Source organism: Stenella coeruleoalba (assembly GCF_951394435.1).
Source record: "Stenella coeruleoalba genome assembly, chromosome: 14".
In the NCBI taxonomy this organism is placed as follows: domain Eukaryota; kingdom Metazoa; phylum Chordata; class Mammalia; order Artiodactyla; family Delphinidae; genus Stenella; species Stenella coeruleoalba.
This window is the reverse complement of record NC_137160.1, coordinates 39,503,175-39,530,060: the sequence shown is the minus strand read 5'-3', so window position 1 is coordinate 39,530,060 and position 26,886 is coordinate 39,503,175. Positions and strand designations below refer to the sequence as shown.

The 26,886-nt window shown below is 36.2% G+C and overlaps 1 protein-coding gene across 2 annotated transcripts in view; it reads right to left on the bottom strand.

Annotated features, from left to right (window-relative positions):
• Positions 1 to 26,886, bottom strand: part of RPRD1A (regulation of nuclear pre-mRNA domain containing 1A) — a 73,021-nt gene that overhangs the window by 20,113 nt on the left and 26,022 nt on the right. Inside the window, exons 2-7 of one of the 2 annotated variants that reach the window (XM_079941723.1) lie at positions 21,323 to 21,452; positions 18,415 to 18,521; positions 18,238 to 18,335; positions 15,214 to 15,340; positions 14,929 to 15,104; positions 12,242 to 13,601 (exon numbers count right to left, since the gene is read on the bottom strand). In XM_079941723.1, coding sequence (XP_079797849.1) covers positions 13,482 to 13,601; positions 14,929 to 15,104; positions 15,214 to 15,340; positions 18,238 to 18,335; positions 18,415 to 18,521; positions 21,323 to 21,452 — 758 coding nt within the window. In that variant the 3' untranslated portion in view covers positions 12,242 to 13,481. Of the gene's footprint in view, positions 1 to 12,241; positions 13,602 to 14,928; positions 15,105 to 15,213; positions 15,341 to 18,237; positions 18,336 to 18,414; positions 18,522 to 21,322; positions 21,453 to 26,886 lie in introns of those variants that run through there. The other variant, XM_079941722.1, reaches the window with a different exon arrangement.

Below are 26,886 nucleotides of genomic sequence, written 5' to 3'. Positions count from 1 at the left end.
AGTCAGAATCTTAGAAAATGATTCAACATATTGTTTAAAAGAACTTAGGAATCCAGCTGCAATCACTGAGATGCTAAGAATATAACTAGGAATGTAAACACTTCTTGAGAGGACTATAAACGCTTTTTGAGAGGACTACAGATATAAAAACATTGCAGATATCTTATACTCTTTTTAGAGTATCCCTATAAATAAAACATAAATTCACTGGTTAAATGAGAGAACAGATATAAACTAGTTAGAAAACCTCCAAGTCTTTTTGTTTGTGGCTGCAACTTCTGAGGTACTTCCTATATGCTGGGCAGTTTAGCACCCAAATCATTTAAATCTCATAATAACCATATAAAGCAGGTGTAATTATTATCTCTATTTTACAGACAAGGAAACTGAGGTACAGAGAGGTCAAATGCTTTGCCGAATGTCACTCAGCTAGTAAGTGGTGAAGCCAGAATCTAATCTCAGGTAATCCAGTTCCAGAGTCCCTACTCCTCAGCACAAGGCTAAAACTGCCTCTCGATGTGTTCACGAATCCAAGACCAAGTCAATTAACGGAGAAAAATTTCTAACCACAGGCATATTTTTAGCCTTATCTCTTGAACACATAAAATGATTTTTATCTATAATTTAGAATATATCCTTAAGAAATCTGAAGAAGAAACAAAGCCAAGAGAACCAAAACAAGAAATAACAAAAGTCAAGTTTTCAAAAAAACTCTACAGGCTTAAACATTGACTCAATTAATTAACATAGACATATATATATTTTAAAAACTAATTACATAAGAATCTGACAAACAACTCCAAGATTAAGAATGGCTGACATGGACTTCCCTGGTGGCGCAGTTGGTTAAGAATCCGCCTGCCAATGCAGGGGACACGGGTTTGAGCCCTGCTCCAGGAAGATCCCACATGCTGTGGAGCAACTAAGCCCGTGGGCCACAACTACTGAGCCTATGCTCTAGAGCCTGCGGGTCACAACCACTGACCCCGTGGGCCACAACTACTGAGGCCCACGGGCCTAGAGCCTGTGCTCCACAACAAAAAAAGCTACCACAATGAGAAGCCCGTGCACCACAACAAAGAGCAGCCCTTGCTTGCCGCAACTAGAGAAAGCCGGCCGGCGCTCAGCAACGAAGTCCCAATGCAGCCCAAAATAAATTAATTAATTTTTTAAAAAAATTTAAAAAAAATAAAAAAGAATGGCTGACGTTTAAAAAGTTAGAGGTAGTCCCAAAATTAGCATGAGCAAAAAAATGCCAGTGCTACATTGTCAAAAATATACGCCACCAAAAAAAAAAAAAAGACCCCTCAGAGCCTAGAAAAAAGTTTATATGCAGCCAAAAAAGCTCTACATTATTTATGTTGTAATAAATATTTTATTTACAGGAAATAATTTAAATATTCTTTACTTAAAGAATAAAAAGTATAAAGACTCATTATATATTTACTTTGCTTACTGAAATGATCCTTAAGATCCTTTCTCAGAGCCCATTATTTTCACCAAACATATACTTTCAAATACCTATTTACTTGCACATTTCCTAAACCCATGGATTAGGAAAAGTAATCTAAAAGCCGGGAGAGATTGACCCACCTCCTAGAATAACGGAAATAAAAACAAAAATAAACAAATGGGACCCAATGAAATTTAAAAGCTTTTGCACAGCAAAGGAAACTATGAACGACGAAAACACAACCCTCAGAATGGGAGAAAACATTTGCAAACAAATCAACGGACAAAGGATTAATCTCCAAAATATATAAACAGCTCATGCAGCTCAATATTAAAAAAACAACCCAATCAAAAGATGGGCAGAAGACCTAAACAGACTTTTCTCCAAAGAAGACATACAGATGGCCAAGAGGCACGTAAAAAGCTGCTCAACATTACTGATTATTAGAGAAATGCAAATCAAAACTACAATCAGGTATCACCTCACACTGGTTAGAATGAGCATCATCAGAAATCTACAAACAACAAATGCTGGAGAGGGTGTGGAGAAAAGGGAACCCTCCTGCACTGTGCTGGGAATGTAAATTGATACAGCCACTATGGAGAACAGTATGGAGGTGCCTTAAAAAACTAAAACTAGGGCTTCCCTGGTGGCGCAGTGGTTGAGAGTCCGCCTGCCGATGCAGGGGACACAGGTTCGTGCCCCAGTCTGGGAAGATCCCACATGCCGCGGAGCGGCTAAGCCCGTGAGCCATGGTCACTGAGCCTGCGCGTCCAGAGCCTGTTCTCTGCAACGGGAGAGGCCACAACAGTGGGAGGCCCGTGTACCGCCAAAAAAAAAAAAAAAAAAAAAAACTAAAAATAGAATTACCATACGACCCAGCAACCTCACTACTGGGCATATACCCAGAGGAAACCATAATTCAAAAAGACACATGCACCCCAATGTTCACTGCAGCACTATTTACAATAGCAAGGTCATGAAAGCAACTTAAATACCCATCAACAGACGAATGGATAAAGAAGATGTGGTACATATATACAATGAAGTATTACTCAGCCATAAAAAGGAATGAAATTGGGTCATTTGTAGAGACGTGGATGGACCTAGAGACTGTCATATAAGTAAGTCAGAAAGAGAAAAACAAATATCGTATATTAACACATATATGTGGAATCTAGAAAAATGGTACAGATGAACTGGTTTGCAGGGCAGAAATAGAGACACAGATGTAAAGAACAAACGTATGGACACCACAGGAGAACAGTGAGGGGCCAGTGGTGGTGGGATGAATTGGGAGATTGGGATTGACATATATACACTAATATGTATAAAATAGATAACTAATAAGAAGCTGCTATAAAAAAATAAATAAATAGGGACTCCCCTGGTGGCACAGTGGTTAAGAATCCACCTGCCAATGCAAGGGACACAGGTTCCAGCCCTGGTCTGGGACGATCCCACATGCCGCGGAGCAACTGGGCCCGTGAGCCACTGGTGGCTCAGTGAGCCACTACTGAGCCTGCACTCTAGAGCCCGCGAGCCACAAGTACTGAAGCCCGCGCACCTAGAGTCCATGCTCCGCAACAAGAGAAGCTACCGCAATGAGAAGCCCACACACCACAACGAAGAGTAGCCCCCACTCACCGCAACCAGAGAAATCCTGTGCGCGGCAACGAAGACCCAACGCAGCCAAAAATAAATAAATTTTAAAATAAATAAATAAATTCAAATAAAAAATGAATTTTGCTACAAAAATAAAAGGAGAGAAAATGCTTTAAGCACTCATTGCTAGTAATAAAAAATATAAGAAGCTATCCTACAAAGAAACATATATTAAGGTTTATAAAAAGTAGACAGTAGCAAATTAAGCAGTATTTTACATTTACATTGAATAGGTCCCAACACTCCTGTAGACTTCACCAAGCTCTGGATGCAGGACTATTTTACAGTCGTTACAGATATTTATACTGCAGACTCTCGTATGTGTCACTTTAACAAAGCAACCTGCGCCCGTGGGGACTCCCAGCAGCACGGAGAGGGTCCAAGCACCACAATGACTAAAGGAGTACTGTATGGTGTGGCTGGTGGGCTGGCAAAAGAGAGGCAAAGCTCCAGTGAGGTCTGGGCTGACTGGGCAAACTCACAAAACTCTGGCCCTAACACCTCCTCTGACTCTGATTTCCTATGCACTTGCCTCAGAGTCGCAGAATCTGTGAACTGGCCAAGTAAAAGCTGTAATAAATCTCTTTTTTTCAATAGAGACTGATAAAAAACTGACAAAACTCTCCACTCCCACCATTAGACAAGCATGCTGCGAGGAAGGACAACTACAACAAAAACAGCAACATCAACAAAAACTCATGGGAAAAACTGAAGGAAAATAACAGAAAGGAGAAAAAATGATGAAAAAAGATAAGCAATGTGGAATAAAGATTCAAAAGATTCAATATATATGTAATAGGAATTTAAAGAGAAACTATAAAAAATTAACAAAAATAAAAGGCAACATGCATTTTTCCGATAAAAGGGCATATCAATGTCAAGCCAAATTAATGAAAGGCCAATATCCTAGACATATGATAGTCAAACTGTTAAATGTGTATGAGAAAGGAAAAAATACAGTAATTAGGCCAAAAGAAAAAAGTGACCCAAGAATTCTATATTCAGCCAAGCAGACATTCACAGGTGAGCAGAAAGGAAAGGCACTCTCAGACACACCAGGACTTGCACTATTTTGTTATTCTTCATGACTTCCACATCTCTGTCCTTTATTTTGACATAGTTGACTGGAATAACTTTACAAGTAAATTTTTGTGTGTGTGTGTGGTACGCAGGCCTCTCTGTTGTGGCCTCTCCCATTGCAGAGCACAGGCTTCAGACGTGCAGGCTCAGCGGCCACGGCTCACGGGCCCAGCCGCTCCGTGGCATGTGGGATCTTCCCGGACCGGGGCACAAACCAGTGTCCCCTGCATCGGCAGGCGGATTCTCAACCACTGCGCCACCAGGGAAGCCCTCAAGTAAATTTTTTAATGACAAATAATATATGAATAATGTAATAAAATCTAAAAATAAGAAAAATATGATTCTCTACAGACCACTAAAAGGATCTAGGATTCTATAAATAAAACTGGTCGGTAAGGAAGAAAGAGAAGAGAGGGAGAAACTAAAAGAGGGCTACTATTTCAAATTATGCAATTTCAATATCAATAGTAGGTTGTGGTTTTTATCTACCATTCTGGATTTCTGGTATATTCCACGTTTTCCCCAACGAATAAATGTGAATGTACACACACACACACACACACACACACATATAGGTGAACAAATACTTTTGTGAAATTTCATAAATAAAAGTATATAATAAATTTCTAGCAACTGCCCAGAAAATGGAGAAGACTACTCTCAGAACCGTATGCTCCCTTCACATCAGAAACATTCAAGCAGATAGATTAATCTATCTTTTGGGAAGAAAGATTAATCTATCTTTCAGGAAGTGTGCTAAAATAATTTCCAGCACTGGGTAGGTTAGATGATCTCCAAACTATTTCGAGTAACAAATATCAATCTAAGACTATAACCATCACTTTTCAATGAAAAAACAAAACACTCATTTAAAAAATGGACAAAGGATTTCTCCAAAGGCGGTAAACAAATGGCCAACAAGTATATGAAAAGATGCTCAATATCACTATTAGGAAAATGCAAAGCAAAACCACAGTGAGATACCACCTCACATCCATTAGGATGGCTACTGACCAACAAAAACAGAAACAAGTGTTGGCAAGGATGTGGAGAAATTGGAACCCTGTGCATTGTTGGTGGGAATCTAAAATAGTTGTCATTACAGATGGTATAGTATGGTAATAACATTTTCCCAGAAAAATGAAAAACAGAATTACCATATGATCCAACAATCCCTTTGGGTATACACCCAAAAGATGTGAAGCAAGGACTCAAAGAGATATCTGCTATGAACCCATGTTCACAGCAGCATTATTCACAATAGCCAAAAGGTGGAAGCTACTCAAGTGTCCACTGATGGATAATTGGGAAAACAAAATGTGGTATTATACATATTATGAAATATTATTCAGCCTTAAAAAAGAAAATTCTGGCAGATGGTATGACATGGACGAACCTAGAGAACATAATGCTAAGTGAAATAAGCCAGTCACAAAAGGACAAATACTGTATGATTCCACATTTATTAGATACCTAGCATAGACAAATTCATAGAGACAGGTAGCCGGGGCAGTAGGGAATGGGGAGTTGATTAATGGGTATAGTTTCAGTTTTGCAACATGAAAAGAGTTCTGGAGACTGGTTACACAAGAACATGAATATACTTAACACAACTGAACTGTACACGTTTAAAAATGGTTAATATGATCAATTGTATGTCTATCTTAACTACAATTTTTTTTCATGTAAAAGAAAAAAAAACTATACCATCACTTTAAGTGCTCCCAGAATTTGTCCCACTAACTACTTTTAGAGTACTGTGCAATCTAAAATGATCTGGCAGAAGGCCAAAAGCAGGAAAAAATCATGTAAAATAAGGGCTCTGGTACTTATTGCCAACTGTCCTTCACATAGAATGGGTGATATACGAATTTATATCCACAATGTAGTAATAGTCCCCACTTCCACCTTCCCTTGCCATTGCAGAGGACGTTCATTTCATTTTCTTAAACTACCTGACTTGAGCATGAAAATCACATTGCTTATTACTTTTTCTTGTTTTCCCCTACTAGGAATTTGAGAAAATTATCACAGATAAGCAAAGATTTTTAGCTAAAAGGTGATTCAAAACAATGTTTTTCAATGGCAAGAAACTGGAAAATACAAATGCTAAACAGGTAGCTGGCTAAAGAAATACTTCTTTAAAGCAGAATATGATCTAGCTATTAAAATGAGAATATCTGTAATCATGGGAAAACGTTTACAGTAAATGTGTAAAAACGACAATGTGTAAAAATGTCATTAGATGCTAATGTAATAATCGATTCCATCTTCCAAATCTTGTCAAGGGTTATTTAAGGGGTAATGAGACTTTAGGGGGCCTCTGTGCTTACCAATGGTTTCTAAACCATGAGGAGCACATACTACTTCTATAATTTCTTTTAAAGAACTAAAATTTATTGATCTACTTAAAACCAAAATCATCCTTCCCCCCCCCCAAACTAGCTCCCTAGTTCAATATCCTCTTAGTCAGTGCCAGAATTATGTGCCCCATCATTTTCAATATCTCATTTATCACTGATTCCTCCTACTTCTCAGACCCAATTAACAAATTATGGTGATTTAATTGTTCCCCATACCTGCCCATTCCTTTATTTTCTCACTGCTATCATCAACTATGGTTCAGGCCTTCATTACCCACAATATAAAAATTTCCAATCAAGTCATATCTTGGTCTCCCTATTGTAAATCTCTCGCCATTCTAATCCACTTAGCAACTATAACCAGGTCTCCAAACACTACTACTACCAGTCCTCTCTGTCCTCTGGACTACTATAACCATCTGCTCGGCCAGCCATTCACTCCCTTCACAATTTGGTTCCAACCTACTTATCAATCTCATCTCATTCCTAGTAATTCTCAGCTGCTACAGCAAGCTGAGAGAGCAATGCCCCTCTTGAAGGATATTACTATTATGAGTTCTATTCCACGAAGGAGTTAACAAGCAGAGAGCAATTAGAGCCTAATGAACAAACACAGGATTAAGGTCTGATTTCATTTGTAGCTCCAGTTCTTCCACCAGGTAGCACTGTGATGCTTACAAATTCTGCACTTATGGACTCATGAGTACTACTGTTCATTTGTCATTCATGTTTTCCAACATGTTGTTAATGTGTTACTCTACTAAAGGAAAAAAAAGGCAAACTGGTAAAATAATTTTAAAATTTCAAAATGGTCATTCATTCTTTAGTTCAAAATGCTCAGCTGCAGTTCTAGAATTCACAGTCCTTGAACACACAACCACTTTTTTTTAAAGTACTGGGCTATACTAACATGACTTAAAATTAGTTAACCGGGCTTCCCTGGTGGCGCAGTGGTTGAGAGTCCGCCTGCCGATGCAGGGGACACGGGTTCGTGCCCTGGTCCGGGAGGATCCCACATGCCGCGGAGCGACTGGGTCCGTGAGCCATGGCCACAGAGCCTGCGCGTCCGGAGCCTGTGCTCAGCAACGGGAGAGGCCCCAACAGTGAGAGGCCCGTGTACCACAAAAAAAAAAAAAAAAAAAAAAAAAAATTAGTTAACCTATTTTGTGCTGGATACGACTTTCTTCAAAAACATCAAGTATCTTTAATCATTTTATCAAAGCATCATTCTTTTGTAATTTACAAAAGAAATCACCAATTTAAAATATAAACATTACATACTCCTTGCAAACTACATTTGTACTAGCATTCATTCATTCATTCATCATTCGATGGCCAACTATCATTTACTCACTCAACAAAAACACCTGACTGCCTACCAGGGGAAAAGGACTGCTCTGAGCACTTAGGATATAGCAATAAACATGAAAAACAAAACAAAGTTCTTCTTCTCATGGTGCTCACATTCCAGGCAGGTACAGATGATAACTAAGTATACAAAGTTTTAAATTTCAAGCAGTGTAAGTTCCATGAAGAAAAAAATTAAAAAAACAAAAATGACAATGTAATACAGTGGTAGGGAGCAATGTATTGGCATGAATCAGTAATGTAATACAGGAGAAGAGTAGGTGGAATCAAATGAAATGGATACAGAAGGGCTCTAAAGAGGTGACAGAGGAACTTAAACCTGAATGAAAAAAGGAACCAGCTAAGTAAAGATTAGGAGACAGCACTCCAGCCACCTTGTTAGCAATCAGCAAAGCAAAAGCTCTGGTATGAGAACTTGCTTCATCTGCTTAAAGAGCAAAATGGATGCCTTTGAGATGGTTACAAGATGAGGTTAAATGGAGACTCAAGACTAGTGATCTCATAGGCCTTATATGGAGTTTAATATCCAGAAGTGAAATGGGAAGCACTGGAGAGTTTTACATAGGGGAATGATGAGACCTGTTTTCTTAAAAGATCAATCTGGCTGCAGTGATGTAGACAGTTAAGAGAGGGAATAGGAATATCAGTTGTTATCCAGGCAACAGACAAGAGTAATTTGGCAGGAGTTATGAAACATATTATTAGTTCTATTTAATTAGACACAAAAGGTCTTCCATTTATATAACAAAGTGAACTCATGTTTATCTCCACTCCTCCCAAAAAGTCACTAAAATAATAAAACAATTTATAAGGGCAGAAACCCACAGAGACAGAGAAGAGGGAACCACAGTACACAAATGTTCTGAAATTTTTGAAAGACGGAAAAAACTGAAACAGGGATAATGACCAAAAATAATGTAATTCACCCTGAGTAATTTTGAAAGTCTCAGGACTTTGGGGCATCAACCTCCTTGAAATATAACGGTGAGTCTTAAGGTTGACAATGAAGATCAAATAGATATCTTTACATCAATCTGTTCAAACTCATCCCATAGAGCCAAAAAATGAGGGATAAGAAACTAAGCCAAAGATCTGCATTTGGAGATCCAAATCACACAGATAAGAGGTTCTGAATACAGATGCCCTATGTTAGCTACCCAGCAAACTTAAAACATTTTCTCTAGAGAAAAGGAATGGCTCAGAAGAGAAGACCTATATAGATAATGATTATCCGGGAATCACTGAAGACAATGATCTAGTATAATCTTACTGAAAGTCTTTAACATGAATCAGCAATTTCACCTTTAGGGGTTTATCACAAGAGATGATATAAGTGAGTAAAGCAGGCTTCCCTGGTGACACAGTGGTTAAGAATCTGCCCGCCAATGCAAGGGACACAGGTTCGATCCCTGGCCCGGGAAGATCCCACATGCCACGGAGCAACTAAGCCTGTGCGCCACAACTATTGAGCCTGAGCTCTAGAGCCCACAAGCCACAACTAATGAGCCCACGTGCCACAACTAGTGAAGCCTGCAAGCCTAAAGCCCATGCTCCGCAACAACAGAAGCCACGACGAGAAGCCTCCACTCGCCACAACTAGAGAAAGCCTGCGCTCAGCAATGAAGACCCAATACAGGCATAAATAAATGAATTTATTTATTTAAAAAAAATAAGTGAGTAAAGGGTTAATAAAAGAGACGTTCACTGGGAATTCCCTGGCGGTCCAGTGGTTAGGACTCGGTGCTTTCACTGCTGAGGGCCTGGGTTCAATCCCCGGTCGGGGAACTAAGATCCCACAAGCCGCGTGGTATGGCCAAAAAAAAAAAAAAAAAAAAGATGTTCACTGCAATACTGTTTATAATATCAAACCAATGAAAGCAATTGGTCATAAAGAACAGATAGCTATGATATATCCATACATTAAAAAGGAAAGCACTGACATGATAAGATGAACATAAAATATTACATGAAAAGGACAATATGCAAAATAATACATGGACCCAATACATGGCGCTAAGCCTTTTGCGTATGTAGCTTTTTTCTATGATGAAAATAGCTTATTTGCATAATTAATAAAAATAATTAAAAGATTACATGATTCTTGACTAATGGATAAATTAACCATAAAAAGTTTTTAGACTTAATGATATTTCGATCTCGAAAAATTATCTAAGAAATCATTAAGAAAATAGTAACATTTGCTCCTTTAAAAAATCCATATAGCTCCATCTTATCAAATTAATTTTAAATTTAAATGAAATCAATATGATTTCAATGGAAAAACAAAGTAAAATATAAAGAAATAACTGAACCACAGATGAAAGATTCCATAAGCAGTTCTCCATATTCTTCCTACTATCCCCTTGAATGGTATTTGTAATTTGATAAATCAATAACCATCAAAAAAGCTACATGAAAACAACACCTTCAGCAACAGACTTTTAAATTTGCATTTTCAGTGCTATATATTTCAAACATTCTTATATCCTATATTGGGAGATGACATTAAGCATTTCTAATCACTAAATGTCTCAGGCAAAACAAAATTGATCTTTAAGCATCTTAAAAAAATGGAAATTGAACATTTTGGAAAACAAAATTTTATAAAAGCAAGCCCTCTTAAAAAGACCAATTAAGAAATGTCTACTGGGCTTCCCTGGTGGCGCAGTGGTTGAGAGTCTGCCTGCCGATGCAGGGGATGCGGGTTCGTGCTCCGGTCCGGGAAGATCCCACATACCGCGGAGTGGCTGGGCCCGTGAGCCATGGCCGCTGAGCCTGCGCGTCCGGAGCCTGTGCTCCGCAACGGGAGAGGCCACAACAGTGAGAGGCCCGTGTACCGCAAAAAAAAAAAAAAAAAAAAAAAAAAAAAGTCTACTTAGCAAAATGTCATTTAAAATATTAATTATGAAGGCAAATATATATGATAATAAGTGGGAAGAAAATATAATTCATATGCACAATAATGATTAGCTAAAATTACAGACATGAAAAATACCGAAAATAAAAACAAAAATCTACCAAGCAGCTAAATGTGGGTAAATCAAATGAGCCAGTAGAACAGAAAACTGACCACATTCATGTATACACATGTATATATAGAAATAAATGACAGAAATGGCATTTTACAATATAGTAAAATATAGACTGTCATTAATTGACTAATCTTTAATCAATAAATGACGGGACATTTACTATCACTTTCAGACAATTAGTTATATCCCTACATCATATATACCATGAACAAAAAAACCTAATGGATAAAATTATGAGGAAAAAAACTATAGAAAACTTGTATTTATGAATTGAGAAGGCGATCTTAACTATATCCAAAAAACCTAGAATCTATAAAGGCAAAGACAAATATTAATTTGTCTTAGAACCATAAACTTAGAACCAAACAGAAAAGTAGCCAAAGGATATAGGAAATTTGCAGCAGAAATAAAAAGGCTAATAAATATTTTTAAATGACCAATCTGAGTGAATAAAAAAAAATTTTTTTTAACCTATCAGATATGCAAAAATTTTAAAGATCACTGACATTCAGTGCTGGGTGAGGTTGTGCAGGAAAAGATGCACTTATACTTCAAGGAGTTTAAAAAGGCAAAACCTTTTGGAGGGCTTGAGTACATTATCAACATTTAAACAGACATTCTTTTTGACCCACCTATTTTATTCTACTTCTGAGAATCAATCCAACAGATATACTAGCACAGCTGTACAAACCTGCATCACCAGGATGTTCTCTCTGGTACTACCTATAATGCACAAAACTTAAAGCAACTCAATGGATGCAATCTGACACCATGAGAAGGGACTGACATAAACAACATTCATAAAATGATTATGCCCTCATTTTTTTTGTTTGGGTTTTTTTTGCGGTGCGCGGGCCTCTCACTGCTGTGGCCTCTCCCATTGCAGAGCACAGGCTCCGGATGCGCAGGCTCAGCGGCCATGGCTCATGGGCCTAGCCGCTCTGCGGCATATGGGATCCTCCCGGACCGGGGTACGAACCCGTGTCCCCTGCATCGGCAGGTGGACTCTCAACCACTGCGCCACCAGGGAAGCCCCCCTCATTTTTTTTTAAATGAGGTAACTCTGAATATACTGATGTAAGACTACAAAAGATAAACACTATCCTTTCTGACAGCTTTCCCATCCTGACTTCTAGAACTTGGAACTATGATTTGATTTCCCCTTTTAAGAGCCATCAAACTTTGATTTCCAATTTTCTATGGAAGTCTAAATTGGGATTTTATAAAAGCATGTTTTCTTATACCAATTGAATCATGAAAAAAGTATTAAAAATTGAGCAACAAAGATGTTATCATGGTGAATGATTCCCATAGCAATCTATGAAATAGATTTTTAAACATAAATTAGGTTTATTAATTAGGTTTATTAGTCTAAGTTAACTGCTTTAATAACCAGCTGAAGGTAGTTACAAGTTTAAAAAATGATTCATAATTTTCAAAAATTTTGAAAACACTTCATGTTTTCATTCATTACAAATGCTTTAACAGTGGCTTCCTTAAGAAATATGAAATAGCCAATTCCTGAGCTGATACTTTAAATTTATGTCTTTTTTTTTAAAGAGCAATTAATGACATGTCAATACCTAGTCAATCACAGTTGATGTTCAAAGATGCCTGATAAGTGAAAACTATGTGATGCTATCACAGCTGATATGGTAAGTATAAATCCTGACCTCTCAGCCTCAACTTCAAAGGGATACCACCTACTTGGTACAAAAAAGTATCTAAATAACTCAACTCATTTTCACATCTTCTGACACAAGAATCACATAGTTATAAATGATAATTTACAAAGAGTTATATGGAATAACTTCCTAGTTTATTAGAAATCTAAATTTTTTTTACTTGTAAGAAACGTTTGACATAATTTAGGTGGTTTATTTATAATATGAAAATCCAGTCATGCTAAAAAACAACAAAAAAGTTCCTAGAACACTTTATTTTAAGAAAGTGATTACCTCCGAGGAGGGAGGAAACAGTTGGAGAGAGGGCTTTAGCTGTTGCTGTAATCGTACATTTAAGCAAAAACTGAAAGCAAAATTGTCATTTTGCAGGCAGACTCCCTAGGTTCTAAACAACTCACTACCTCTTTGTGACCTTTAGCAAGTTATTTAATCTCCCAGTACCTCAGTTTCCTTTATCTGTAAAATCTGGATAATAACATTTCCTGCTACATAGGATTAAATGAGTTGATACATGTGAAGTGCTTAGAAAAGTACCTGACACATGGTAAATTTTACTGCCATTATTATCATCAGCCTCACCACCTATAATTATCAATCATGAAATCCAGCTGGTACCTGACACATGGTAAATTTTACTGCCATTATTATCATCAGCCTCACCACCTATAATTATCAATCATGAACTCTGGCTGGAAGGCACTGGGAAAAGAGGGAGTTAAAGTGGGATGGTATCTGGTCTTTCTTCTACACGTTTCAAACATAAATGCTATTTTTGTAACGAGTGATATATAACCAGTTTAAGTGAGAAAGCAGTATGCAGTAGAATAACAAAGCTTCAGTCTTCAATTTTCAAAAACATGAGACAATTCAGGCTTTGGATTTTGATATTTATTTTTAGCAGGAAGAATATGCTAATGATGATGACATCGTTAGAAGATACGCCCATGTCCAATACCTGCAACAGAAGCTCAATAGAAGTTAAAGAAACCATACCAAAGACTAAAGACAAAAATTGTATGACATTACTTACCCTTAATTCTGCTAACAATAAAACAAGTAACAGTATGTTTAGGATTGAAGTTCCATCACAAGATCAAAAACTGGCAAGTTAACTATGAAATGTACTTTTTTGAAAAATTCTATCTTTTCCTTTCTATGTAAAATTGGGCAGCCTCTCTGAAGGTAGAGTACAATGCCAACAACTATGAGTGTGTATATGTGAGCGGAGGAGGGGCAGACTGAAAAGGTGCAATGCTAAACAGTGCTACAATTTGGGGTGGGAGAGCTCTGCTGCTGATACTAATTAACTGCTTTCACAGGTAGAGATGGCAATCATCTTTGGCACAATTAGAGACTGCTGAAACAAGAACTAAACTCTAATAAATAAAAGCAACTTAACAGAGGCAGCATCATAACATACCTACAAATTTAAAGAGAACTGTCTTAAAAAAGGGATCTGGACATATGAGAAATTCTCCTACATATTATTTGAAAAAGAAATTGCTACAGCAGCAAACAATTTAAACAAGAACTAATCAAATGAAAGATTCTTTTAAATAAAACCAATCTGGTTCATCCACCCCTGACAATGGCTACTCTGCTCAAAGGAAATTTGAGTGTTTCTTCTTTTAACCCCTGCACCTTCCAGGGGTGTCCAGACTTCTCATCAACAGTATCAATCATCATTCAATTTAAAGAAACAATAATAACTTTCTACCTAAGGGTGTGTCTGAGCCAAGAGTCGGGTAGGAATATGTTAAGCATCAGAATCAGGGATAGGAATAAAGGAGTAACTTGAAGACTACCTTCCCAAACAAAAATGATGTTCAGGAACAGGGAGACTGGGGATACTCATAGCAAAAAGTCTTTATTTCATAACTGTATACCCAAAAGACTGCATGTAGTCAGACAGAAATTAAGTCCAACCATAATTTACTGTAGTTGACACCAGACTTTATACCAACTGTTATTTTCCCATTATTTTTGTTCTTGAAGATAAAGGTTTAAGCTCAGAAGATGAAATACTATTACTGGAATTTCACGTGAATAATTTTAAAATGCAACCAATTTTGCGAATTCCAAATTTCTAAATTTACTTAGGCAGATTGATTTGGTTCAAATAAAAAGAAACCAATTAATGCAAGGAGTAGCTTACCTGGGCCATTGTTTAAAAAGATCTATGTCCAAAAAATGCAAAATGTTCAGGAATATTAAGCTATTTTAAAATTCCTACCAAAAATAAATTAAATAAATAAGCACTAAATAAGGAAAAGGTTACGCACTTCCAATTTATGCTCTTTCTCTGCAAGGGCTTCCTTTTGACAACGAAGAAAATCTGCTAACATTCGAGTGAGTTGCTTCCTATCATCTATTTCAGCTGCCAATCTTCCATTGTAATCTGCCAGCAACATACAAGCGTCCTCTACCATTTTAGAAAGTCTTTCTCCAGATTCTTTATCTAAGAAAGGCACAGAATAACAAAATTATTACACAACAAAAACAATGCCATATGTGGTTTCCTTACTCCAACTCCCAAAAAAGTTCCAGATCACATTTTCTTTTCTTACCTGTTATTTTATCTAGTAGGGATACTTCTTGAACTTCAACAGGCAAAGAAGCTATCCTTTGATGAACTGCTGCATCACCAGAAGCTGCATTTTCTAGATCTTGTAATGCTCTAACGAGATCTAGAGTCTAAAAAGTTATACAACTTTAGAACCAAAATTAGTGAAGCTTAAACAAATATAAAAGACTTGAAATTTATTTCATATTCCTTAATCCTTATGGGCTATTTATTAGTTTAAACTGCTTTCAGAGTCCATTTCTTTCACATATTAAGAAAAAAGCTACACTATATTAGGTATTGGAAATATATAAATTGGGAACATATAGATATTTCTAGTGGTGGAGACAGATAGTGTAAAAATAATTATCTATTAAAATGTGATTCATTTATAAGCCAAATATATACAGTGGTAAAAGGTAGGCTATAATTTCAACCTGGAGAATACAAGTTTTATATATGCTATAGTCACTGTATTATCATTATACATAAGAATTTTTTGTATTAAATTTGATTTTGGGGGATGGGGGATACAAATCATCATCTACCACAACATACAAGAGCCCCCCAAATTCCATTTCTCAATAAAGTAGTTAAAGCATAAGAGAAATGTAATTTTGGAATATGTATGTTCAAATATGGCACCTTAACTATCCTATGGTTTATTACTAAGATCATTAAAATATTACAAAGTTCCATACATCTGGTGACTAATATTTATATAATGCTTAACCAGTATTTTATCATCAGAATATTTTAGTTGCACTGTTTTCATACCAGCTATAATTAGGAGGGAAGGGCAAGTCTCTGCTGATGATTTCACAATTCATAATATATCTAAAGTTATTCCAAAGAAAATGGAGTAAATTTTCTTTTTGCTAGTCTCCATTCCCATCCCACCTCCCTTTTTCTTTTTTCCTTCTTTTTTTCATCTCTAAGCCTAGATTCTAGAACACTAGGAAATTACACACATACATGATAGGATATAGGAAACATAGGATATTCAAATTCTGTGTATATATTTAGATGACACCGACAGCCAGTAACTGATTTTTCTTTAAGTTATTCCCTTATAAAAAAATGCTATCACTGGGGTCTAGTACATAGCAAATGATCAAACATGATAAGAATGAGTGGAACCTAATAAGAAATATACTATCCCAAGTGTGCTTTTAATTCACCACTACATGTTTAAAATCCCAAAATTTAAAAAAATAATTTTGTTATATTTCCCCTCTACAATGAAAGTGAGCTTAAGAGCAATGACAATTACCGGGAAGCTTGTTTCTCATGGTATCCCAAACAACTTATATATTTTTATTTTTTAATCAGTCTTAGAAAGCTCTAAAATTTTCTGGAGTTCTAAGAAGAAACCTGGCTTTACGGTTTTGACGATGTACGCATGCTTTAATTACAACCTACTCTCATCGCACCTTCACACTCCTACATGAGCTAATTCTCCCAACGCTCAGTCAAGGATCCAGATAAGAAAGCAAAGTTGTCTGAAACAACACTAGCCTAGGACTTCCTGATAGAGGAGAATGAAATGAGTTCAACTACATTCTATAAAGAGAAATTTTAGCCATTCTTATAAAGAATGACATATATAAAATGGTAACTATAAAGCTGAACCACTGAGAATTAAGCAGTACAACTAATCTGAAAATGGTCATTATAAAACAAAACGCGACAGCATTTTACACAACAAGTACTAGAGAAGAGTCAGGTGGTTACTCAGAAACTCCAGGAAGTACAACTTAGGTTACTCTTTCATGAGGTAGAATACGAGAGGGTAAGACCCTATATTTAGAACTGGGGTAAAATACTGTTCATGGAGTCATTACGGTGCTTGTCTTGAATTATTACCAAACAGAGAGAAATATAAGCCTTAGCGTTTGGTTGTTCCAAACGTTATGTTCCTATTACATTTCTATTCAAGCTCTTATCCATGGTGACCATATGGGCTTCAGCATTCCTGTCATTAAGCCCCAACAGGGGCTTGACTCAGGTACTAGCTGAGACCCTCAGTCAAATTCTTTCTGCCTCCTAAGTACTAACACTGATATAAATCCACAATTCCAGGCAGTAATTGGTTGTATCTTTATTTCAAGCTCTTTTCATGGCGGAAAGAGCTCCATCCACCTTCAGGTTTCACGCAGTGAGTTCTGGTCCAGGTCTCCAACTCCTTAAGTTCTTGTTACTCTACAGGATACTAATTTATGCAAACCATGTCTGCTTCCAGACACAAGCTCAGCAGGAACCATACTCTGGCTCACATTTTGAGTTATGTTTCTGTACCATTTGTAGCCCATGGCAATATTTACCTTGTTTTAAGACTATGGCTATGTCTTCATTTTCTCCTTTAAAATTTTATCTATCCCTCCTATATGTTTGAAACATAGAAGCAGGAAGCTTTAAGACTCAATGCCCACATAATTAAGGTAAAAATGTCTTTTTGGAATCATCTGATGGTTAGAAAATGCTATATTGTATCAACCTGGGAGGACATGGAGTATTAAGATAATGATTCTGATTCATCTTATTTTATTACCATGGAACTACATGGTTTTATATAGTTACATAGAACTGTATGAATACATACTCGTTAACTCTAACATGCATTCTTACATGTTTAAAAGCAAAAATACTTAAAAGAGTGGTGCTTATCTCTAGGCATGGAATTTTTAGCATACTTAAATCAAACAACAAAATAGTCTTATCATATAATGTTTTATTTATTTAAAAGGAAACTGTTTAAATGGTAGATATCTCATCAGACCTAATTATACTTAGCAATCAAATACTCTTTCTACGCAAAATGTAAGCGCCTAATATACAATATACAGCACACTACATTAAACATAAGCAATGTATTAATCAGAAAATAAGACTTATTCACATAGCTTCTTTCCTGTACCCAGAATTATAATAAAAGTCAATTTACAGAAGTAAAACACTGAAATTAGTAAAGCTTGATGGCTACATGAAGTACTAGCAATTAACTCCCTTAACAGAGAAAAGCCACTACCTGTGGTGGTTCACTTGGAGATCCTAGAGAGGAACAGTTTTCATTCTCATCCACCTTTATCTGTTCATATGTTCGCTTCCTAGGCTTCTTATCGCCATCTGAATTGAAAGAACATTTAAGTTTTAATCAGAGAATACATTTTAATGAAGAGATAATGATAAAAGATTATATACTTACACAGAGCTTGCTTAAGTTGTTCTAATACATCATTTTCATAAACAGACCTTTCTTCCCAAATAGATAACACTCTTCCAAGGTGCTTCTTACAACTTTCATCAGTTTCACTAAAGAAAGATAAAAATATTAACAGTAAAATGCATAGTGCTATTGCAAAGAAAATGGTGATTTTAAATACAATGACACTCATTCCCTGAAAAAAGCTGCCCAAATGTTTACTGAGTTCCACTATGTGACCAGCAGTTTAGGGGTGAAGTGACTAAGATAGACATATTCCCTGCTTCCCTTTAAGAGCTTAGAGACATATTATTAAACAAAAAATGATGAAAGTGTTAGTACTGGTGACTAGGGGTTATCAAGAAGATACCCCTAACCTAATGGGGGATGAACATAAAGCTAAGGAAGATTTCTAATGGGTGATTTTTAAACTTATTTAACAAATATTTATTGATCAAGGTACTATCTCTGACACTGGAGATACAAATGGAGCTTTATGGCAGCTGTATTTTTATAAGTGCCACAAAAGAGAACAGGGTGTTAAAAACAGGCTTAACAGAGAGACACAGTCCACTTCAAGAGAGATCAGGAAGGATATGTGAGGAGGGGTATTTGAGGAAATGATGTATTTAATCTGAGTTCTAAAGACTGGATATACAGGGAAGTGGGAAGCAGACTACTTCCAACCACTTCTCACCGCCTTCATCACTACCACTATAGAATGAGCCACAATTATCTCCTTCATTCTATTCCCTACTAAAGTAAATCATATCATACTGCTCTCAGTTCTCTAAGAACCACCAATCATACCAAGAATAAAAGCGAAATTCTTATCCTGGGCCACAAAGTGGACATATTCTGCTTCCTGGCTACCTATCAGTCCACATTTCCTAAATATAAATCTCCTTGCTGATCTTCAAACATGCCCAGCACATGGCTATCTCACTGTTTCTGCCAAGTTTTTTCTCTACCTAGGATCCTTTCCTCCTAGAGTCAAATGGCTCGTTTCATCCCTCCCTTTAGTCTCTGTTCAAATGCTACCTCCCCAAAACAGTCAATCTTTATCTCATAAAACAACTGAGCACCATCACACTCTCTAGCTCCTTCCCTGCTTTAAGTTTCTTCACAGTACTTATCTTTTGACATTTTAATATATATTCACTTGTCTATTACTTTGTCATCCACTAAAATGTAAGCTCTATTAGAACAGAACTTTGTCTTTCACTACTGTATCCTCACTGACTAGCACATAGTAGGTGGTCAATAAATATTTTATTGAATTCTAGGGAGAAGCAACATATATTAAAAGGCCTAAGGCAGAAAGAACTAAAAGAGATTCAGTTAGCTTAAACTGTATAGTGTATAGAGTGTGTGTGAGAGAGTGTGGTGGTGGGGAGATGGCCAGGGGGAATGTGAGACAGGAGACTGAACAGGTAGCCTGGGCCATGAAGGAACACCTGAAGTCTTACTCAGGACCTGAGACTTGATGTCTAGGACAAACGAGAACCACTCAAAGGCAAGAGAGTGTTGTATCAGCTCTGCAACTCTGGCTACAGTTTCCTAAGTGGATTAAACAATACTGGAGGCTACTGTAATTATACAGAAATGACATTATGGTAATTGGAATGGAAAGAAATCTAAAGAACCGAGGGAACTATATGTACTATAAGGGATAAGGGGCGTGAAGGAGAAAGGACAGTTGATATATTATAAATCACTATATCATAGAGAGTTCAAGATAACACCTAGTTTCTCACATGGGCATCTGGATAGATGGAGTTGCCATTCATCAACAGAGTGAACCCAGAGAGGAAGCAAGTTTGACAGGGAGGAAGGACATAGTGAGTTCAATAACAGACACAGTGAGTCTGAGATGTTTGGAGGCATACAACTAGAAATCAAAAGGCAATTGGATATACAGGACTAAAAGGAAAAACATCTGGACTGAAGCATAAGATTGCCAGTTTTTATGGTATGGATAATAAATAAATACATGTAATGTATGAAATCACCCAGAGGGCTAGTAAAGAATATGACACCAGAAGAAGGCCCAGGACTAAACTCTAAGAAATACCAGCACCTGAAAAGATGGTAAGAGTATCTAAATTGAAGGATAAATAATATTAATTTAAGAAAGCAACATACTGTAGTGTTTCACACTCTGTAATTTTTCTTTCCACACTCTATAATTTGTTTAAAAAATGCTTCTACTGTGACTGAACCTGCAGGGCATGTGGTAAGTATATTTTCATCCTTAAATCATTCAATACAGATCATCATTCACCACTGAATTCTATACTTTAGATTGATTTAATCGCCTACCCCAATAATGTTTACCCAGTAATCTACCAAATATTTGCATATAATGTTTGGAAATAAGCATTTTAAAAGTACAGATTTCTACCTTCAGAATTTTTCTGTAGCAAAATTTTCAACAGGCTTATGATTATTTTAAATATTCTATATTTCCAAAGCATTAAAAAATGTTATGACATACACCCACACACTAGAAAACCTTAAAATCATTATAAGCAACATGAAAGGGGTACTAAGTTTTTCCAGAAATATTAGTTGGAAGATTGATAGTTTTATAAGCACACAAATTTTCAATTCAACACATTCATTCATTCTCAATGAATTTCATTCCAAAATGGCAGTTGCTTTTGGTTACTTAAGGAAAAGGTGAAATTCAGGTACTCCAAATGCCCACCTTAGTAACAGCTCAAAAAATGTTTCCTTCACAGCAAGTATTTAACACATTTACAAATGCCATTACAGGTAAGTCTTTTCAAGTGAAAACTTCAAAGAAATATATACTTTGTTTTATTTTAATGTCTTAAGGCAAGTTTTAGCAAAAGGACACATTAGGCATTTACAACAGGTTACCTAGTACCCAAAACAATTATCATACCTTGAAACATGCTTAAAAGCCTCCACTATAACTGGTGCAAAATCTTTTGTAAACTCTGGCCCCTTCCTTTTGCTGTTCTGAATGACATCATTAGCTAGGTAGAGAAAAGTAAGCTTCCTGTTTGGTTTGGCTGGAAAAAAAAAAAAAAAAAATTTAACCTAATTAAAATATCCTCACTTAATTTAGACAAACTTTCTCAATACCTGAATTAAGCAGTTTGAGAACTACGACAAACTTACTAACCTTTTTGTATTATGTTCAACCCTAACTTCTCATTCTACTACCAAACTTAGCAAGTCATTATTCTTTAAAAGATAACTACTCTGGTTTCTGAAGGTCACTCACGTGAGGAAAAAAGAGAACTAAAGAGGCAGAGATAGTCAATGAAATATCTGTTTCCTTACAGTTCTAAGTTGCCCAAACCACTTATCCTTGATTAGTCTTTTTTTTCCCAAAACAAAATTATTTATTTATTCCAAATTATTTATTTAATCCAAAATTAAAAAGATATTGGTGGTAAGGAAATAGACTGTTACATGACACAAGATAAAAAGCCTAATTCTATATTAAAAAAAAAATCAAACCTTAAAAATAAAAATACTACCACCTCGTGTCGTGGACACGAGCACCATAGGGCCAGGGATGGACCAGCTGTCAGGTGGGCAGGCGGGCGGGGAGGAAGCCAAGGCCGCAGCTTGAGGAAGGCCCTGGCCCCTCCTCGCCTGTGTCTGGCAGAGCCAGTGTGAGACGAAGAGACTGTTAAGGGTAACACTGACCAAAACCGCCCGCCCTGTTCAGGCAAGATAGTAACCACTTGCATGAGTTATCTTACAACAGAAGGTCCTGGTTCAGAACGTGGAACTAACAAGTTACCACAAACCAGAAGAATTTGGGAAAGGTCAAAAGAGAGAGGAGATGCCAGTCCATACATCCTGCCAACCTCCCAGAATCCTTCTCACTGGAATCCATCTTGGCTGAGCGATCCTTGATTGCTAGTCATAATTATTTCCAAACTAATAGTTTTATACACAGAAATCCTCACCTCTGACTATCCTGTACTAAATTTTATTAAAACTATTAAACACTACATGAAATACAGCCACTTAAGATGATGACTGGTCATGTTATTAAAATGGTACCCTAAATCTTAACTGAATTTATGACTATTTTAATACCCATGTTGATTTAAAACTCAATATTATTGTCAAATAAAAGAATACAAAATGTAAAATAGGTTGAAAGAGATATCACTTCAATCAATTACATATTTTTTGTTTATGAAAGAAATATTTGCCAAGCTAATAGAGTAAATGTTAGGGAAACCAAATGGACAAAGTTTAGATTTTTTCCCCCCTTTGGATTACATGGCCTTAAATAACTGATTCATCTTGACAAAAATATGCCCCTACTCACTATATTCTGTGGGTATAGTCATCCTCCCAAAAGAGCAGATAAGATTTCACTAATTGCTGACCAGAATCCATTTTTTACTGGTTACAATGTTAAGTGGCATAGTAGTATTAAATATGACTTAAGATTCATATATAAAAGGAAAACCTATTAGTTGAACACAATCTTTTATATTGACTATTTTCATAATTCAATTTTACTAGAATTAAAATTGAATCATTCAAAGTTGTACAATTATATTCAGAAACAACATACTTTGTGGCATCCACATTACGATGGTGTAGGGGACTTATGATCAGGGCTGATAATCCAGTGCACTATTCATGTGGGCCAGTTTATTGGATTTAAGACAAATATTTGGGCCAGGTGCACTTGGTCCTCAAGATTTGAGTATTCAATTTAAAATTTAACCCACTTTTGAGTTCACATTTTTCTTTTAGGGGAAACTAGCATCCCAACCTTCTCATAAGAAACTGTAAAATACTGAGTCACAACTGATCGGACCTTACAAACCTGTGCCACCCACTGCATAACCTGGTTTGCCTGTCTAAAGTTGCAGCCCACCAATTTTCATGCTTTTGAAAGTTGCTGGCATAGAATAAAGATAAGGGAGAGATGGCAATACAGAGACCAATTTCTGATTCTTCCGGCTTGTCTGGTTAGTCAAGCCATAGAGTATAACTGGTTAAGATACCAGGACCCTTTCCCATGAAAATAATAATGGTAACTTTCCCAGTATTCAACCCTTTTTTTTTTTGTACCTACCTCTGCCTCTGCCCACAAAACACCTCACACAAAGAAAAGGCCTTATTTAATCCAAGTATTAGAAGTATTATTTAATCCAAGTATTTGCCTTCTTAGCATCAAAATGAGTTTAAATACTCAAATCTGTTCTAAGCACTTTATATATATATAGATAAATATATATATAAAACCTAATTTATCCATATAATGTAAGGTACCATTATTATCTGCATTTGGCAGTTGAATAAAAATAGACATCAAAAAGGTTATCTGCCCACAGTGAAACAGACAGGAAGGGATCAGCCATGATTTGAATCTTAAAAGTCCAACTCCAAAGCATTCCCTCTTTACAACTGGACTATGCCTACTGTCATAAATGAAAGAGGATACTACCTTTAGAGAAGATTTAGTAGCAACTCAATCAAAATATTTTACGTTAGCAGTATTATTCACAACAGCCAAAAAGTGGAAGCAATCCAGTGTCTGTCGAAAGATGAATGGATAAGCAAAAGGTGGTATATACATACAAATAGAATACTACTCAGCCTTAAAAAGGACATTCTGACACATGCTACAATATGAATGAACCCAGAGGACATCAAGTTAAATGAAACAAGCCAGTCATAGAAAGACATATACTGTGTGATTCCATTTATACCAGGTGCCTAGAATAGTCAAATTCAAAGAAAAAGTAGAATGGTGATTGCCAGGGGCTAGGTGAGGGAGATATGGAGAGTTACTGTTTAATGGGTATAGAGTTCCAGTTTTATAATAGGAAAAGAGTTCTGGAGATGGATGCTAATGATAGTTGCATAACAGGATAAATGTACTTAATACCATTAAACTTCACACCTAAAAATGATTAAAGCGGTCAATTTTTTGTTATGTTTATTTTACCACAAACATTTAAAAGTATACATTTTACACTGTTTTTTAAAATTTGTGAGCTACTAATCTCTTGAAAATAATTCAGAATCATTTCTGCAATGTACACTAAAGTAAAAATTTTCAAGATTTCAACACACATTTCCCAGTATATTCCAAAGAATGAACTCTGTACCAGGAGCATGGCTTTAGTATGGAATCCAAATACCAAAACATAATTTTCATTTCTTTCCTTGTGGAACCCAGGCTAAAATATGAGAAAAACTAGAAATTGCCATAAATTATACCCTTCTCCAAATTTTCAGAGAAAAGTTTACTTCCATTTAAAACTTTATGTAGAACAAATAATAAACTAATGCAACAAATCACAACAAGCAATTCCAGAAGAAAATCACAAAAATGATTTTCAAATAAATTTTTATAAGTTATATATAACAGAGCCATAAATTGTTACAAAGACATGCAAAGTTAACAGAAAGGGCAAACAAGACATTTCATAATTTCTTAAAGAAATAACTCTATTGGCAACAGAATATAAGGCTAAATAATGGGTCTGATGTAATCAACTTCTACGTTTTTACAGTTCACAGTTTCCTTATAAAGACACATATTTTCTCAATCTTCCATTCAATTTAACTAGCGTTTATTTAATGTTTGCTATGTGCCAGGGACCATGCTGGGCACAGACCAAAAATAACCTTTCCTGTTCAATCAGGAGTTTGCAAGCACCATACAAACTGGCACATGATAGGTAACATGACTAAGTATGTTAGTTCTCTTTTTTTAATTCTTTGTCTTCACTAATATATGACACCACCAGAGAAAGCAACCATAAATTCAATATTATATCCCCGTTAGTCTGTGTGTATACTGCTATGTTTGTACCAATATAAGCCAAGTAAGGACTAGTCAACGTATTGTGAGAAACCATTTTCTTATATTTCACCTCACTGAACTAAATCTTAAGCTCCTGTAGGTACTAAGTATAGCCCTTTTCCAGGGACCTTGTATATGAATAGGTACATCAAAACAAATAATAATAATAATAAAGTCTGGCTGGCTAATATAAGAGAACATAGTATTACCTAAAAAGTTGAGCATACTCCCCAAAAAGGGCGATACAAGTTTAGTTCATCACACAAGTAAGAAATGGATTCACAATAATTCACAAACAATTCAAATAAGGATCAATTACAAAGCTTCAGAAAGAAGAATCCAGACTAGTAAACAATAGGAAACAAACTTATTCAAAGGATTACAGAAATGCCATCTAGTCTCACTAATTCATACTGAGTTCATAATCTAGTTTTATTTCTTCATAATCAGAAAGTGATAGGATCATTACTTATTTTCTTACACTGTTCAGACCATATGCCTACTTGTTTTGATATGATACAGAATATCATAATCTAATTTAATCACTGTGTTTTTATGTAGATTGAAATTTATAACCACAGTAGATGATAATGCTCATAAACACAACAAATAGCTAAAAAAACGTTGTTTTATCTGTAAATACAGGAACCTTCTTTCCAAGGGAAGCATTCTATATAGAGAAGCAGCAAAAAAATTTAATAAACAAATATATATATGTATATACACACATGCATGTACACACACGCACCAATGAGCATTACTGCAGTTCTTATAGAAGGACATCAGAAGAAAAGCCTTGAAACAAAAATCTATTAAGGATTTATTAACAACTGTTGGACAGCCCTATTTATTTATTTCCCTGATAAACTGAATCACAGACTAGAAAACATGTTCATATGGATGGATAGGTGGCTGTAAGGCAGAAACTGCTTTAACTTAGTAATATTCTTTGCCACAGAAAACGCATAGTCAACAGATGGTTCTTGAATGGATCCTATCGATCCCAGACAGGACAAACAGTTCAGTCAGACACAGATGGCTGCTTCTTAATGGCTGAGGTGGGTGAAAAATGGATAGAGCTGGCATACTCCTGTATCACTGCCAGGATGCCTCACACTTTTGGTAGCCCATCCCTTGCTTAAAATCCTTCAAAGATTTTCTACTGTTCTCCAGATAACATTTTAAATCCTTAACATGAACCAAAGGCCCAAAAAGGTCTGTCTCCACCTCTACACTACTCTCTCTTCATGCCCAACACTACTCCTCCTCCAATTTCCCCAACTCCTACCCATGCTTTAGACCTCAGTTAAATGGTTTCCTCTAATTTTTCCCTGACCACCCACTACACACAGGTTAGGCAGCCCTGATATGCTCTCATACCACCTCATACTTTTCCTATGGAGCATTTACTCCAACTATAATTGTTTTAATTTAATCTGGTGCTTCCCAACTAAATTCCATCTAAAGCAACAATTGTCAGTCTCATCTACCAATCTATGGAATCAAGGCTAGCAGCTGATTCATAATTTGCTCAACATTTACTAAATCAATCAATTTTGGCCTAAACTTATGTCTTTAATTATTTGTTCTACTAGCTTAGCTTCTGGTCTTAACCTCACCCAGCAGCTGAAAGGGGAACACATGTAAAA